General features: G+C 35.2%; 1 protein-coding gene across 4 annotated transcripts in view; it reads right to left on the bottom strand.

Moving 5' to 3' along the window:
- SEC24B (SEC24 homolog B, COPII coat complex component) overlaps positions 1–13,799 on the bottom strand; it is a 49,809-nt gene that overhangs the window by 19,338 nt on the left and 16,672 nt on the right. For 3 of the 4 annotated variants that reach the window (XM_037380969.1, XM_037380987.1, XM_037380993.1), the window contains exons 4-10: positions 11,720–11,824; positions 6,873–6,953; positions 5,185–5,366; positions 3,421–3,605; positions 2,135–2,237; positions 1,148–1,274; positions 410–519 (exon numbers count right to left, since the gene is read on the bottom strand). In XM_037380969.1, coding sequence (XP_037236866.1) covers positions 410–519; positions 1,148–1,274; positions 2,135–2,237; positions 3,421–3,605; positions 5,185–5,366; positions 6,873–6,953; positions 11,720–11,824 — 893 coding nt within the window. The remainder of the gene's footprint in view (positions 1–409; positions 520–1,147; positions 1,275–2,134; positions 2,238–3,420; positions 3,606–5,184; positions 5,367–6,872; positions 6,954–11,719; positions 11,825–13,799) is intronic. The other variant, XM_037380978.1, reaches the window with a different exon arrangement.

Raw genomic sequence — 13,799 nt, 5'->3', positions numbered from 1 at the left:
GGAGACAAGACTGCTACCACAGCAACTGTAGGTTCACTCCTAGTTAGCATTGTTTCTGTCACAATTACTAACTAAAAATTTGAACCCAATTTAATTCTCTTGTTATTCCATTACTGGTCTTTTAAAACCTCTTCAAAATGAAGGAGAAAACCAGAAACCACACTGCATCGGACTCAAACCAGACTATGCCACACGAAACTGCACTGGACTACACATATTGCAATTGCCTTTAACTGAAAAGCCTCTGCCAACACTCAAAATAAATAGGAATTTTAACTGTTCTTTGGTGTTAAGAGGACCTTCACAGGAAAACTAAATCACACCACTGGAGTAATATGCAATGTTAATTTCAAACACATTTATATTAACATGCAATTGCTATTGAAGTTACCACGAAAACTTTTTTTACCATATAATCTGAGGAAGCAATTAATTCCACTGTAGAATTTTGGACCTCTGGCCGTTTGTGAGGTTCTCCATAAGATCGTGTCAGAGGATTATACATAAATTCTTCAGGAACTAGGAAAAAAAAAAGTTTCCCCCACAAAAAAGTTTATATATTTGTCAACAAATACAAACCATTATGGCAGCTAAAAACAAACTAATGCAGACATATCTCAATTATCACTAACAACAGAAAAAAATTCAGAGTAAGGCTACATAAAACAAACAAACATTTCAAGTATCCCAAGAAACATCAAAGTTAAATAACTGGAAACAAGAGGTTTATTCAAAACAGCAATATAGCCCCAATTTTAAAACACCAATGCAAGTAGAGCATTTCACAACAAGCTTCAATCTGTATTGTTTCTCATAACCTCTGGCCTAGATTACAGACAGTATTAGCTGTCATCATGTGTCCATCTGCATATTGCAACAGCAGTCAGTGGAGTTGAGTTGATTTTGTTACACGAGTGATCAGGATAATACGATCACATTTTCTTCATCTCCCAGAAAATTGCAAAACAACCTCTTGCTTCAGAAAATGCACAGCACATTTGACTTATGATCCACACATTTTAAAAAACATCCTAAAACCACTGCCATTTTCACCTACATTTTAATCTAAAGTATCCCATACTCAAAATACCGCAAATACTCAAAACAGATTCTATAAATGGAAGCATCTCCTGCTGCAGAAACTTACCATCATTCACTCTATAACACAGATTGCATTTCCACCTTCTTTGATCAATGAAAGAAACAAAAGGGTTGATATACGTCCTGCAGGATCTGCACCTCACTATTGTGCTTGTTGTTATTACTGGTAATTGCTAAAAAGAAAAAATGGTACGCTGTAACAAAGGTACATAATACATTTAATGGAAAACATTACTGTGCAGTACAGTGCATAAAAGCTTCATAAAACTAGATACTCTTATCTTTCCTTTTATCTTTTTAGCTTATTTTCACACAGAGTAATTACGATGCCTATTATAAACATCCTCCCATTGAAAGTCAGAAGAAATAACATTTAATCATTGTCTCAATCCAATCTCACAAGTCAAAGATGTAGTAAGATTTTTCATGAAATTACTTTAAATTACACAGTTACAATAGCAGAACTACTATGGTAAAAGGAATTACAAAAGACAGGACAACTCTGAGTGACTAAATATGACAGACAGCAAACCTTACACAAAGAACACACACTGTAAGAAAATAAGTCATATCAGAGTTATTCACCTCTTCACATCAATACAAGTAAGTTAGGTGGAGAGGAGTTGCTTAACAGTTACGAACACAGCTTCGATCTTACATTGTGCTTATCTTCTACTGACAGAAATTATCATGCCATTAAAACATCCAACAAAAGCACCTCAAGACAGGTATCTGCCAGTTCTGAGCCAAACACACAGAGTAGTAATTCACAGCTTCAGAAAACCACAGACAAGCAAACATTCACACAGTATGGAAAAATTTTTGAAGGACATGTCCAAAAATATTTCCCTTACAAATTTCAAAGAGCAGCAGCTGCAAGGCTTTTTCCCTTCTTCCTCTCTAAGACCCAAACAATTTTTTGCTACTTTTGTTAAATTCAGGACTTACAATTCATTGTATTTTATTATTTGAACAAAAGTACAACGAATGCATATATTAAATATAGATACTAAAACCAAAAAAGCTACTTTACCGTTAGGTCTCTGAAAGGATGTAGCAACAAACCCAAAGGAAGCTTAGCTTTGTTTAACAAAGCCTGTGTCTGTGGAATATTTGTCAATGTACATCGAAAGGAGCTGAAAAGAAATAAAAATATTATGTTGCAAATGAAAATTTGGAAGAAATTAAACCCACTGTGTTAACATCTGATTTTGAAGAATTTTGAAATTTAAGAAATCCTGTTTTACAAAGCTTATTTAATAAGCAAAATTAATGCACCACAGAGATTAAAAAAGCTTCCTAAAGAAACAAATACTTTCCTGCCTCCCAATTTAGTAGTTCAGCAACACAAGTATACCAAAACCACTTGCAATAAAGAGATAAAACTGCTTTTGGTACAACACTCTATGTAAAGTGACATCTTTTTTTATTCATTATAAAGAATTTTAGGGTGAAGGAACTAAAGAAGGAATATAGTATTCACTAGTTCTCAGAAAGCAATTCTATAAGGGAATAGTAGAAAATACAAGAAAATAGTAGATCTCAAATACTGGGAGAGTAAAAAAAAATATCTTTTCTTTTGTGTATGTAAAGTAGAGGGTGGACTTAACACTAAAGGGCACTAAAAAATCCCTATGTACGAATAGTGCTGTCCAAAGTGTTCCACACATACAAATGATTTTGAGATCCCCAGTTTTGTTATTCCTATTTTCTGGTAGGATCATGCATTGCCACTAGGGCAGTAAGCTGAGTTAATTTGGGGCAATGTATAAATTTTATTTTGGAATTAGAATAAGTTCTTTGGGGGAGAGCAGTTTCCATCGTACCTAGCTGCCCCTGATGTGGGATAGTAGATACTACTACTTAGCATTAGAGGTGAAAGGATACATCATAATTGCAGGATTACCACAGTAAAATATACTCACAGTTTATTCAGTGTATTTAAACATTACCATTGTAATTTTCTGGGAAAAAAATATCTATGCAATATTACAAAAATATTCTATGTAATGTACTGCATAAAGTGAAGGTGTTTATTAATTATTTTTTTTAGATGCATAAATCAAGGCAAGGATTAAGCAGGTTTCTTCATGTTTTAATAAGCGAGCTACATTCACTGCATATAATGTATTTTGATGGCAGGACAATTTCAACGTTTGTATAAGGATGTAGAGGATAAACTTATTTTCAAGTGAAAGGGAGTATATTAGCTCATCACAAAGATTAAAAATCAGCAGTCAGTTTACATATTTTTTGATGCTTTAAATAATTGTTAGTCACTGAAAAAATGTAAGATGTTGTTCTAGACAGTACACTTACTCTGGACTGCAGTTTAGTTTCCTAAGATCAGAATTCAAGTTAGGCACAGGTGCTGGAACTGAAGATACAGGCAAAATATTTCTATCTTGTGTAAGGTTTACTGGTCTCAAACTTTCTGGCTGCTGAGAATGCTGTAGACTTAACCCCCCTATGGAAGAGGTTAGCTGGTTCACACCTGGATATTGCTGAAAAAAGGAAGAGCATTGCAAATGGGTAAACACACAATCATGTTTAAACCACCACCTTAATCTTGTGATTCCAATTCTTCCAGAGAGATATTTAAAAAAAAGATCCAGCGGTAGTCAGTAACAAACCCAAACAAACAAGAAAAGAGTTGTATGGTAGAAACCTAAAAATTCTAAGACAAATGTGACATACCTTCCAAATATGTATCATTGGACAAAACTGAAATTCATATTAGAAATCAACATTTGAAGCCACACACAATCCTTCAAGATTTCCAAGCATAAGAAAACAAGTTACTAGCAAGGTGACAATTCTTTTCCCCCTTTGAAGACGTTACAATGTAACTTTTCCACGTTAAAGAAACTTTTCGTGTATTTATTTTAAAATCAAAATAAAATGCCATAGAAGAGGAGAAGTTGTTTGTCTGGAAGGCACCTTTGAGGTCTGGCAGTCCAACCCCCTGCTCAAGCAAGGCTAAATTCAAAATGAGGTTGCTCATAGTTTTGTCCAGCTGAGTCTTGAAAATAGCTAAGGATTGACGATTTCATAACATAGTCTGTTCTAGTGCTTCCCCATTCCCATTCTAAAGAATCTTCTCCTATGTTCAGCTGGAATTTCACTTGCTACTTCTAATTGTTGGGTTTTATTCTTTTACTGTACTCCTGAGAAAAGCCTAACTCCATCTCACACTATAGTGAAGATGAAGTCTTTCAAAAAAGATTTAATAAATGAATATATAATTTACATCTCCTCCAAGTAACATTTTACATTACCTCCGCACCAGCAAAAGCATTCCTGGATATTATATGCCAACTTGTGGTACTACACTCAGTTCAGTAAGAAATTCTGATCAACTCCAACACTCATTTGCCATTCAACTCATTTGCCAGCTAGGCCTTATTTCAGAGAGTGGAATTTGTAAATCAGTATGTTCCATTTTCTATACCCCTTCTCACACACTTCACTGCACTGCTTCAGCATTTGTATTTTGCCTCAGTGTCTTGCCTCTTCTTCAGTTTCACTGCTCTTGGGTGACTCCCATGCACACTGGGAGCCAGGTGAGCGTATACAACTTCTTGGGTGTTTGGTGCTCTCTTTACCAGGAAGACAGAGCAGATGCAGGAGGCAGCCTGCTCCACCACACACCCAGCAGAGGCTTTAAGAGCTCTCTCATTTGGACCTTATGCCATACTTGGCCCATAAGGCAACATAATGCTCGAGATCACAGCCCATAGCAGTGCTCTAATCAAACTTACATTTGCTGATCAAGTACTTCATTATGCTTCTGCATGTTTTCCTATCAATAAAGTACAGCTCTTTGAAACATCAGACCTTGAAACTGTGAACGCTGCTAATAACTGATGAAGCAAAATTGTTAAGCTTATTTGGAGATACACTTAAAATTTTAATCCAAAATCTTTCTAGTCAGAAGTTAAGATCCAGAGATATGACATCAATATTATACTTAACATCTGTCTCAGAAATTATAAAAATAAAAGATGAAAATATGTAAAAAGCAATACATAATGCAGAAAAGACTGTTCCCATGATGTTACTTTTAAAATTTAAAATACAAACCTGTGGATAGTGCTGAAGCCCAGGATGGTGTCCTGGATTACTGGGCTGCACAGGAGTAGGTGCTGCTGCATTTTGGTAGCCAGGCTGCAGTGTTGGATATCCATAACCAAAGGGCTTGGAAGCTTTTGATGTTTGGGGGACTGATGGAGCAGGAACTGGACTGCTGGTCACAGAGCGCGTCTCTGGAAGGACAAAATAAATCCCACAGGTATTGAATACACTTACTATTTCTTCATTTTAAACGTAAACTCCTAAATACTTAAAACAACACTTCCATTTAAGTTTTTGCATTATCCACCAGGTTGTTTATCTGCACTGACCAAATAAATTAGCTGCGCAGATTACTGCAAAGGGGACATAGACATGGGAAGAAGACTACAGACTTATGTAACTACTAGCAAAATGCTATTTTACCCATGCAACTTAGGAAAAAAAGAAGCATTTCAACTGAATGAAAAAAAACCCCAACCTTAGAACATTTTATTCCAAGATTTTTACTTGACATAAACCACAGAAGAGACCATTCATGCCTAGTCTCTCCTCTATCACTTATGAATACTGTTAAAACATATGGCTAAGGTGACAGAACTATTTTCTAAACGTAATACTTCAAGAAAAGCTCTGTCTCTACTAGTCGTGCCTGTATATCACTGCAGCACAGTTTAGTTCCACTATTTTTGAAGGCCAAACTGGAAGTAACACATAGACCTAAATTCTTAGAAAACTTAACGGTTCTAAAGAGAAGAAACTACTCTTTAGAAATGTTTATAAACATGGGCTAGGTTTCAGGAGGAAAACAAGTTATTTTTGGAATATGCCTTCAGCAGAACCAAAATGGTTATTAGCTGAGAAATCAGAATTCATAACCCTGCAGCCATACCTCAGCTACCCCTTGTTGCATGAGCTAGACCCTATGTGGACAGCAGTATCAGCTTTTTATTTAACGGAGATTGCACTTTACACAGGAATCCATTAAACTAAGCAAACTACTTTAAGTCTCAGAGGCCAGAGCAATGCAAAAAAGCTAGACGGGGAGGTCCCCCAGATTAATCCAATTATCATTTAAAATATTGGTTAACATACCTACATTGAAGAGCATCTTTTTCACCTGCTCTCAACATGACCACTCTACCAATTTCAAGACTGAGGCAGTTTGCTAGTAGGCTCACTTAGAACAAACCTGACACTCCTGATATTTTTACAGATAAAAATAAGCAAAATAGCAGCCATTTTCTTTAAACAATGAAAAACAGAATAAAATAATCTGATCCAAGCATCTCTGCAAGCTGGTATCGCTTGTCTCAAAACTTCATTGGCATATCAACTATTACGGGCTACTAATGTCAACACAATCAGGTATATAGTATAACCTAGAAAAAGACGCCTGCTTTCACAGACCATACTTCCAGCACTACCATCAATATTACAATGGGAAGTAAGACTTACGATACAGGGAAGATTTATTAAATGGTTACTCCAACTTAACTGTTAAAACCATGAAAACTGATTAAAAAAAGCAAGGTATGCTCTCTAATGATTGCACCCACTCCTTTCATAGACATTTCATTTCGCCTACTTGCTAATTAAAAACAGACACCACCAGAAATAACTTAAAAACCAATCATAAACAGTAGGAATTTAAGTCTTTAAACAAACAATTCATAATTACCATGTGATAAACTGCTTACCTGGATAGCCACCTCCTTCCAGGGCATCATAATTGTTCAGAACAGGAGAGGCACTGCTCGTAGTAGAGGAACTATCAATTGCTGGGGAAGGAAAATTATTTAAGTTAGGTGCTTTAGGAATGGCAAATTTTTGAGAAATAGAGAGACTAAGATTTTTTTCTAAAAACTTTCTTAAGAAACTGTCAAGAAAGATCCTGTGAAAGAACACCAGTTCAGCCCTACAGCTTCAAAGCTATTACCACTACAGAGGAGAGGAAGGAAAAGATAAACAATCAACACGATATTAAAAAACAAATAAAGCAACACACGCCCAAACAGCAAGAGATATCAATGGGAAAAGGACAAAAACAATGAAAAAAGTTGCTTCTTGAAACAGATAAAGTATTTTTCTATTAAACTAAAAGTTCTTTCTAGACTACGTCAACTGAAGCTATGTACAATTTTAAAATAGTCTCTATTGTGACTTCCTTCATAACTGTAAACAAGTGTTCTTCATAGTGATTGTGCACCATCCCCACCTTCAAGCAAAACAAAAAAGTATTTAATTCTTTCCTCCTTTCTGTGCAGCTGTAATTCAGAAGGTTTTTTTGTTTTCAATGTAAAGCTTCTATTTTCCACTGAACAATGACAAGTGGTCTCTGCTTCAGTCATAATGTTTTGGCTGCACCAAAAGTACAAAAATTGTAAAAAGTAACTATGCAAAAGCAAGTAACAGAAGTTAACTAGCCAGAAGTAGAAAAGCACATGGACACACACATAATTAGTTGTTAGTACTGAAGGGACTCCTAATGCTTCATTTTTAGTTCACCCTATGTGTATATCTTGAATATCTTACTGTAAAATACTGGAAACAAAAATATATTTTAAAAAATTTCTTCCAGTGCCATTTCACACACATTTACAAAGAAAAAGGGCCAAGGGGATTAAATGTATCAGCTGCTCCTTAAAACACCCCAAGCCATGAAGTGAGAGGAAAGAGTACCTTTAAGAATTCAATAAAGTCAATTGTGTATGTGTATCTACATATCTATGTATCTATCTAACTTTTGTGGCAGAATAGACTCAAAAGAGATTCACCGATAACTGTTCTACTCAGAAGGGTCAACCATGACCACACATCCCACTGTGAGGCTGAAAGAATTTCTAGGAAGAACTTAAATAGTCACACATTCAGATTTGATCCCCCTTCAACTGAGATTTCCAAGTAAAGAGACTCCTGCATATGGAAACATAACACCACTGACATCTGGAACACATTAATACCATGGCAACATCATGACTGTATAGATTATTTTTGATCATTTTGCCTTTAAAGTGTTCATCTAAGAAACAGAAAAACTATTCCAAAAAACCACAACACTAAGAATAATTTTATTTTTAGAAGTATATAAACACTGTGAAACTCATACAATGTTAGTTTTCAGATTGTTGTAAATTTCCCCTATTTTTTCTTCCTGAAGTTTATAACAGAACATAACTGCATGATTTCTTTTCCTACCAAATTTTACCTTTCTTCCTGTTCTAGAAACTGAAGGAAACAGGATTCATTATTTTGTTCCCCAAGGAGGAGCACAGCTTTTAAAAGTTTGGTAAGTCCTACTACAGGAAAGCCAAAATATACTTTTATTACGTCAACAAGATCAAGATTCAGAATTTTCAAGAAGTATTTTTTGTCTGACCAGAAGTTAATTCTATATTTCAAAGAAATACCAAGAGGATATAAGCAATTGTGAATGTGCAAGACAAGGTTCAAGCTTTCTGATTTAACCACTATGTCACTCTTTGCAGAGCTTCCCCCCACACACACACACAGTAAATTGTATTCGTAAATTTATATCCATCTGTAATAAAATTCCATACAAAATGTGTTTGCTATTTTCACCAGGAAGATATTAATGATACAGTGAGTTGCAAAGAAATATGTACTTCCCAAGCTCTGCTGGAAAAGTTAAGAGCAACTAATTTGACAAATATATGAAAGAAAGTGTTTTAAAATCGTGCTGTAAGTAAAAATAATGCAATTTAGTCATACTTGTACTAGAAAAAAATATTTATGCATCATTTCTGACATACAGAAAAGTTCTAGTCAGAAAGCATAATCTCAGATATTTTGAAACACAAACAAGGTGTCTAACTTAAATAACAACGTGAATACCATTACTGAGAATCCCATATACTTACTGAATACCTTCAACTTAAGGTCTTTGCTTCTAAAGAACTTTCAAATTTTGTAACATATTCTTGAAAAATGTCAGAGTCCCAGTGCCTACAAGAATTATGATGTGTCCTGTTTACTCTCCACTGGAAAACAAACAGTTGACTCAAAAGCAATGAGTTGTACAGCTTCCTGCAGACCAAAAGTAGCTTCAAACTCTACGCTGGTCACAGGTGTCAGGGAAATCTCACAGGTTCTCCATTGATAAAACACACAAGAACTTCCACAAAATTAAACAAGAGTTTTTCTATGTTTAAATTGAGCTACAACAGCTGTCAAAGTTTATAAGCAACAGATGAAAGAACATATTAGGAAGAAAGAAAAAAAGTCTAAAGAATATTAGAAAACACTGCTTAGACAAAAGCAATACTTGTAACATGCTTTTATAGTTAAGCAATTATTTTATCAATGTAACTTTTGCTTTCAGAGTTTTCAAGAACTCTTTGGCAACAGTTAAAGACCTAACTGGTAAGAGTGACAAAAAAATTGATAAGCTATGTTAACACAAGCAACCAGATGTCCAACACCTATTTTTCATAAAACCACTGGCACCACCTGAGCTAGAAATCCGTCTACAGAATTTGTTTAGGATTTACATTAACTCCTCATGACAGGGCATAAAACGGGATGCTTATTAATCAGGTATCCTACACATTGAACATGAGTGCCCTTTCACTCTTTTGCATAAGATAAATTCAATGATAGCTCAAAGGCTTCAGGCTTTTGCAAAGTAGAAAACTTTAGAAAGATGGTAGGTAGTATGAAAACTTTGTTTCTGGTAGGTTTAGGGAACAAAGCAAGGAGACAAAGGTTGCAACTGATAAAAAAAAAAAGTGACACATCATTTGACAGAAAACTTGGCACTGGATTAGGCAATGATAATTATCTGCAGAAAATTCATTAGGTAGCCCTGCAACAAAACCAAAATGCTCCTCTGGCTCTTTTAGCCACTCTTTAGAAAGTGGAGTTCAAACAGCAGCTGCATCACAATAGCCAAAGCAAATTTTATATCCCAAGGCAGAATTGTTTTCTAGCTGGTTAAGTCTAATTGGATTTATCAGAGCTTTAAAAAAAACAAACACCTGGTATCTAAAATTAGGAAGTATCCTTAGATTTAGAAAGAACAGTTTATTCAAGAGTTACTATACATAATTTCATACTAACACTCAAGCCTGTTGAAAGATCAAGAATGTGTTATCACAAAAAGGGTAAGAAAGTAAAGAAACTGAACCAATAATCTGAAATAGCAAGGATTTGCAACAGAATATGCAAAGTATCCTAATATTTGTGCTCCCCTGGAGTGGAGGCAATAATACCACTTGTATTGATATTACCGCACCCTCCAAATATTGTCCTTCTCTGGCTGGAGCAATGACAAATGTCTTTTGCTGAAAACGCCTTCCTCCTTGGAAAAAGAACAACAGCAACTAATTTCTTCTAATGTTCTAATAATTCAACATAACAGTTGAATCACTATTACTCAAACTGGTAATATGAACCCATCATACTGTTCTTGGTTATGACCTGGATGTCGTCATTGTTTTGCTTCATTCTTCACAGTATTACTAAGAGTGCACTAAGCTACTTTCACAGTATTCTAGCTTAACGATTTTATTATTTCATCAAAAAAATCAGAATTATACGGCACTGATTTTTTTCTGCCTAGCTGCAATATGAATTATAAGCCTACAGGAAAAGTTACAAACGTTTGTTATCCCAAGTAAATACTCAAAGCCAACACACACAAATAGCTGTAGTATTTCAGCACAAGGTATATGTGCTATTACTTCCAGCTATCAACAAGGCTGGAAGTCTAATGTTTAATCTCAAAAAGCTTTTTACGCTCTTACCACTCATATATAGACTGTAAAGACTTTTCTTTAAGTTAGAAGAAAAGGGCTACCATCCAAGAAACTAAGATAGTGAGAAACATCAAACTTGCAAACCCAGGCCATTTGGACAATATAAGCAGAATCCTTGCAACCAAGAATATAGTATTTCAATCAATCAGGATAAACTGCTTCTTAAAAAAAAAAAAAAAGGAAACAAACTTTTTAAGTTCCTATACAAAGCAAACAGGTTAAAACTGAACCTATGTGCCTAATCATAGAGATACACCTTGGAAAGAGAAAAACCAGCACAGATTAATTTACTGTCTTAAAAAGCAACTTACTATCTTTCAGTATTTTACTTTACTAACTTAATTGTAAGAGTTCCCTATATGTAACATGAGAAATACGGTAAACATCGTTTAATGTAAAAATACAAACAGTATCTAGCTGCTTAACATAAGAAATCATCAGTCTGAGTTCTAGAGCTAGTTATCTTCACTTAAGAGTTTAAAACATACTGAAACTCAAAAATATGGGGGTCTTGCAAGTTGTGAATATTTCTGTTAGATACATAAACCATCTGATATTAAAATGACAAAAAAAAGACCGTTTGCTGACCACTACTGAACTCCTTTTTGTTTACTACACTAAAAACAGCTGGGAACTTTATAGTTAACTTGGTACATGATGAGTCAGAGTGACATTTTTGTCTTAAAGGAAAAAAAGTTTCAGAGGATGGAAATACGGAACAAAACTTCAGTAGGAAGAGAACAAGATACTGGTGTAAAGCTAAAGCCAACCTGCTTCCTCATCCTCCTCATCCTCTTCCTCATCATCTGAACTTGATGACAAGGGAGCTGGTGCAGAGCTAGCTTGATTATTAACATATCCACCATACTGCATGCCTGTGAAGTGGAAAGCACAAACATAAGAGTCAGACAGACAGGAAAGATGAGAAATGAAAGTCACAAATCATTGCATTAAAAGTGAGAGAAATTAGCCACTCTAGCGAAAATCCCAACATGCAAAAAGTTAAATCTACAACCCTGGACTACAGAACTGTAGTTCATATATGAACTATATAAGCAATACAATAGAAGCAGGTTTTAGTGGGCTAGTTTAGCAAGTTATTAGTAGCACACGGAAGTTGGCAGGAAATTTTTTGTATATGTGTGTATGCACACGCATATCAGGAAGTTAAACACACACACACAGAGACTTCCTGTATATGTATTTAAAATACATCAGTTTATCCACCAGAATACTTTCATAAGTTAATATATAGAAATAAATTAGCTCCTTCCTAGATAAATTCAAATTGCGTTATGAAAACATTAATACTCAAGTTCTGCTTGGCACACCTGCCCCTTTTAACAAAGGAATAATTCACATGAGAATTCCAAACACTGTCAGAAATCAAGGAAATATAATGCTGCTGCAACATGCCAAAGTACAAACATACACCTCAGCAACACAGTCCGTGAAATTTAAGCTAGTAAACCTGAAAACTTGGTTAGCCTTATTTTTAAAATTAGTGCCTAAATTCAGTCTCATAGACCATATTTAAGCACCTAAATACACTGTCCAACTTTTAAGGTCTGGTAACAACTCAACTATTACCACATACAAACTGTAATCTATGAGGTTCTTTTAGTAGTAGGTGGGTTTTTTTAACAAAATCTATTCTAAACATATGTGAACAAATATACCCCAAAAGCAAAACATATATATACAATTTTAAAATAGAGTAAAGCACGCAGCAATGGCTTATAATTAGTTTCCTATGTTACTCATGATAGATGCAATTTCAGCTCCTCCAAGAAATCTAAGTTTCTCTTGTCACGGGGGCAGGGTTAGCAAGGATTTTAAGTATGCTTGTAGTCAGGCAGAAACATCCTATGTAAATGCATCTGATGACTGTTTTTCTTAGTGTGAAAATATCCTAATTCTTCAAAACTCTTCAGAATTTGGAATTTTTTCCCTGTAGAGCACTATGGCACCATCAGGTAGTGCTCTTTATTTAACACTGTAAAGCACTATAGTGTTTATGTTACACGTATCTGAAACTATCATGGTAATCAATAATCGCCCCCATTCACAACTTCAAGTAAAATAAAGATTGATGTAGTTACATTTAACTAAGGACTAAAAATGCTGTTAGTTTCATGGCTTTTTAAAAAAGGGTTAGCAAATGAACCTAGGAGGACCACTTCAATTTCACTTAAGAAAAACCAACGAAATCAAGGTGAAGAGCATCTATTCAAATAGTGGAAGTAAAAAGAAAACAGAGCAAAACCGTATCACAACATTATTGAGAAGCTGAACTTTCATACAGAGGTTAGTGCAAGGACAGACATTATTTCACTTTATCTAGTGCATTAATACTCATACAATTCCAATTAAGTTTCTCCACAATACAGGTAGTCACAATGACAACGGCAAAAATCAACCCAAGTGCAACTGAGGTACATTGCATTGCCTCAGTTTCTCTATACTGCTAAAATACAGGACTACCTCAAGGGATTCATAGTCCCATCTTTTATGAAGGCTACTGGATGTACTTGATAAGGAGGATACAAGAAAACCACTCTGTGCAAAACCAGACTACAGCCAAGGAGACTACGTCTTTTCTCAGGCCTAGGAGAGCTACCAAGAGTAAGACAGAACAACTGTGTTACTGGAAGGAGAAAACCCAAAATAATTAGCATGCAAGTAGAAGGGGGGGGGAAAGGATGACAAGAATAGATGCACTGTAACACTGAGAGCCAAAGTAAAAGAAGATGGGCACAGTGTGAGTGCGCAAAGACAAACCTCTAATAAATACCTCTAACAAATAACACAGATAAGAAGAAAGAAAGTAAATGTACCTGGGAAAGGGCA

This window comes from Falco rusticolus, chromosome 1 (assembly GCF_015220075.1).
Source record: "Falco rusticolus isolate bFalRus1 chromosome 1, bFalRus1.pri, whole genome shotgun sequence".
Lineage (NCBI taxonomy): Eukaryota > Metazoa > Chordata > Aves > Falconiformes > Falconidae > Falco > Falco rusticolus.
The sequence above is the reverse complement of the archived record's forward strand: the minus strand, read 5'-3'. Positions and strand labels throughout refer to the sequence as shown.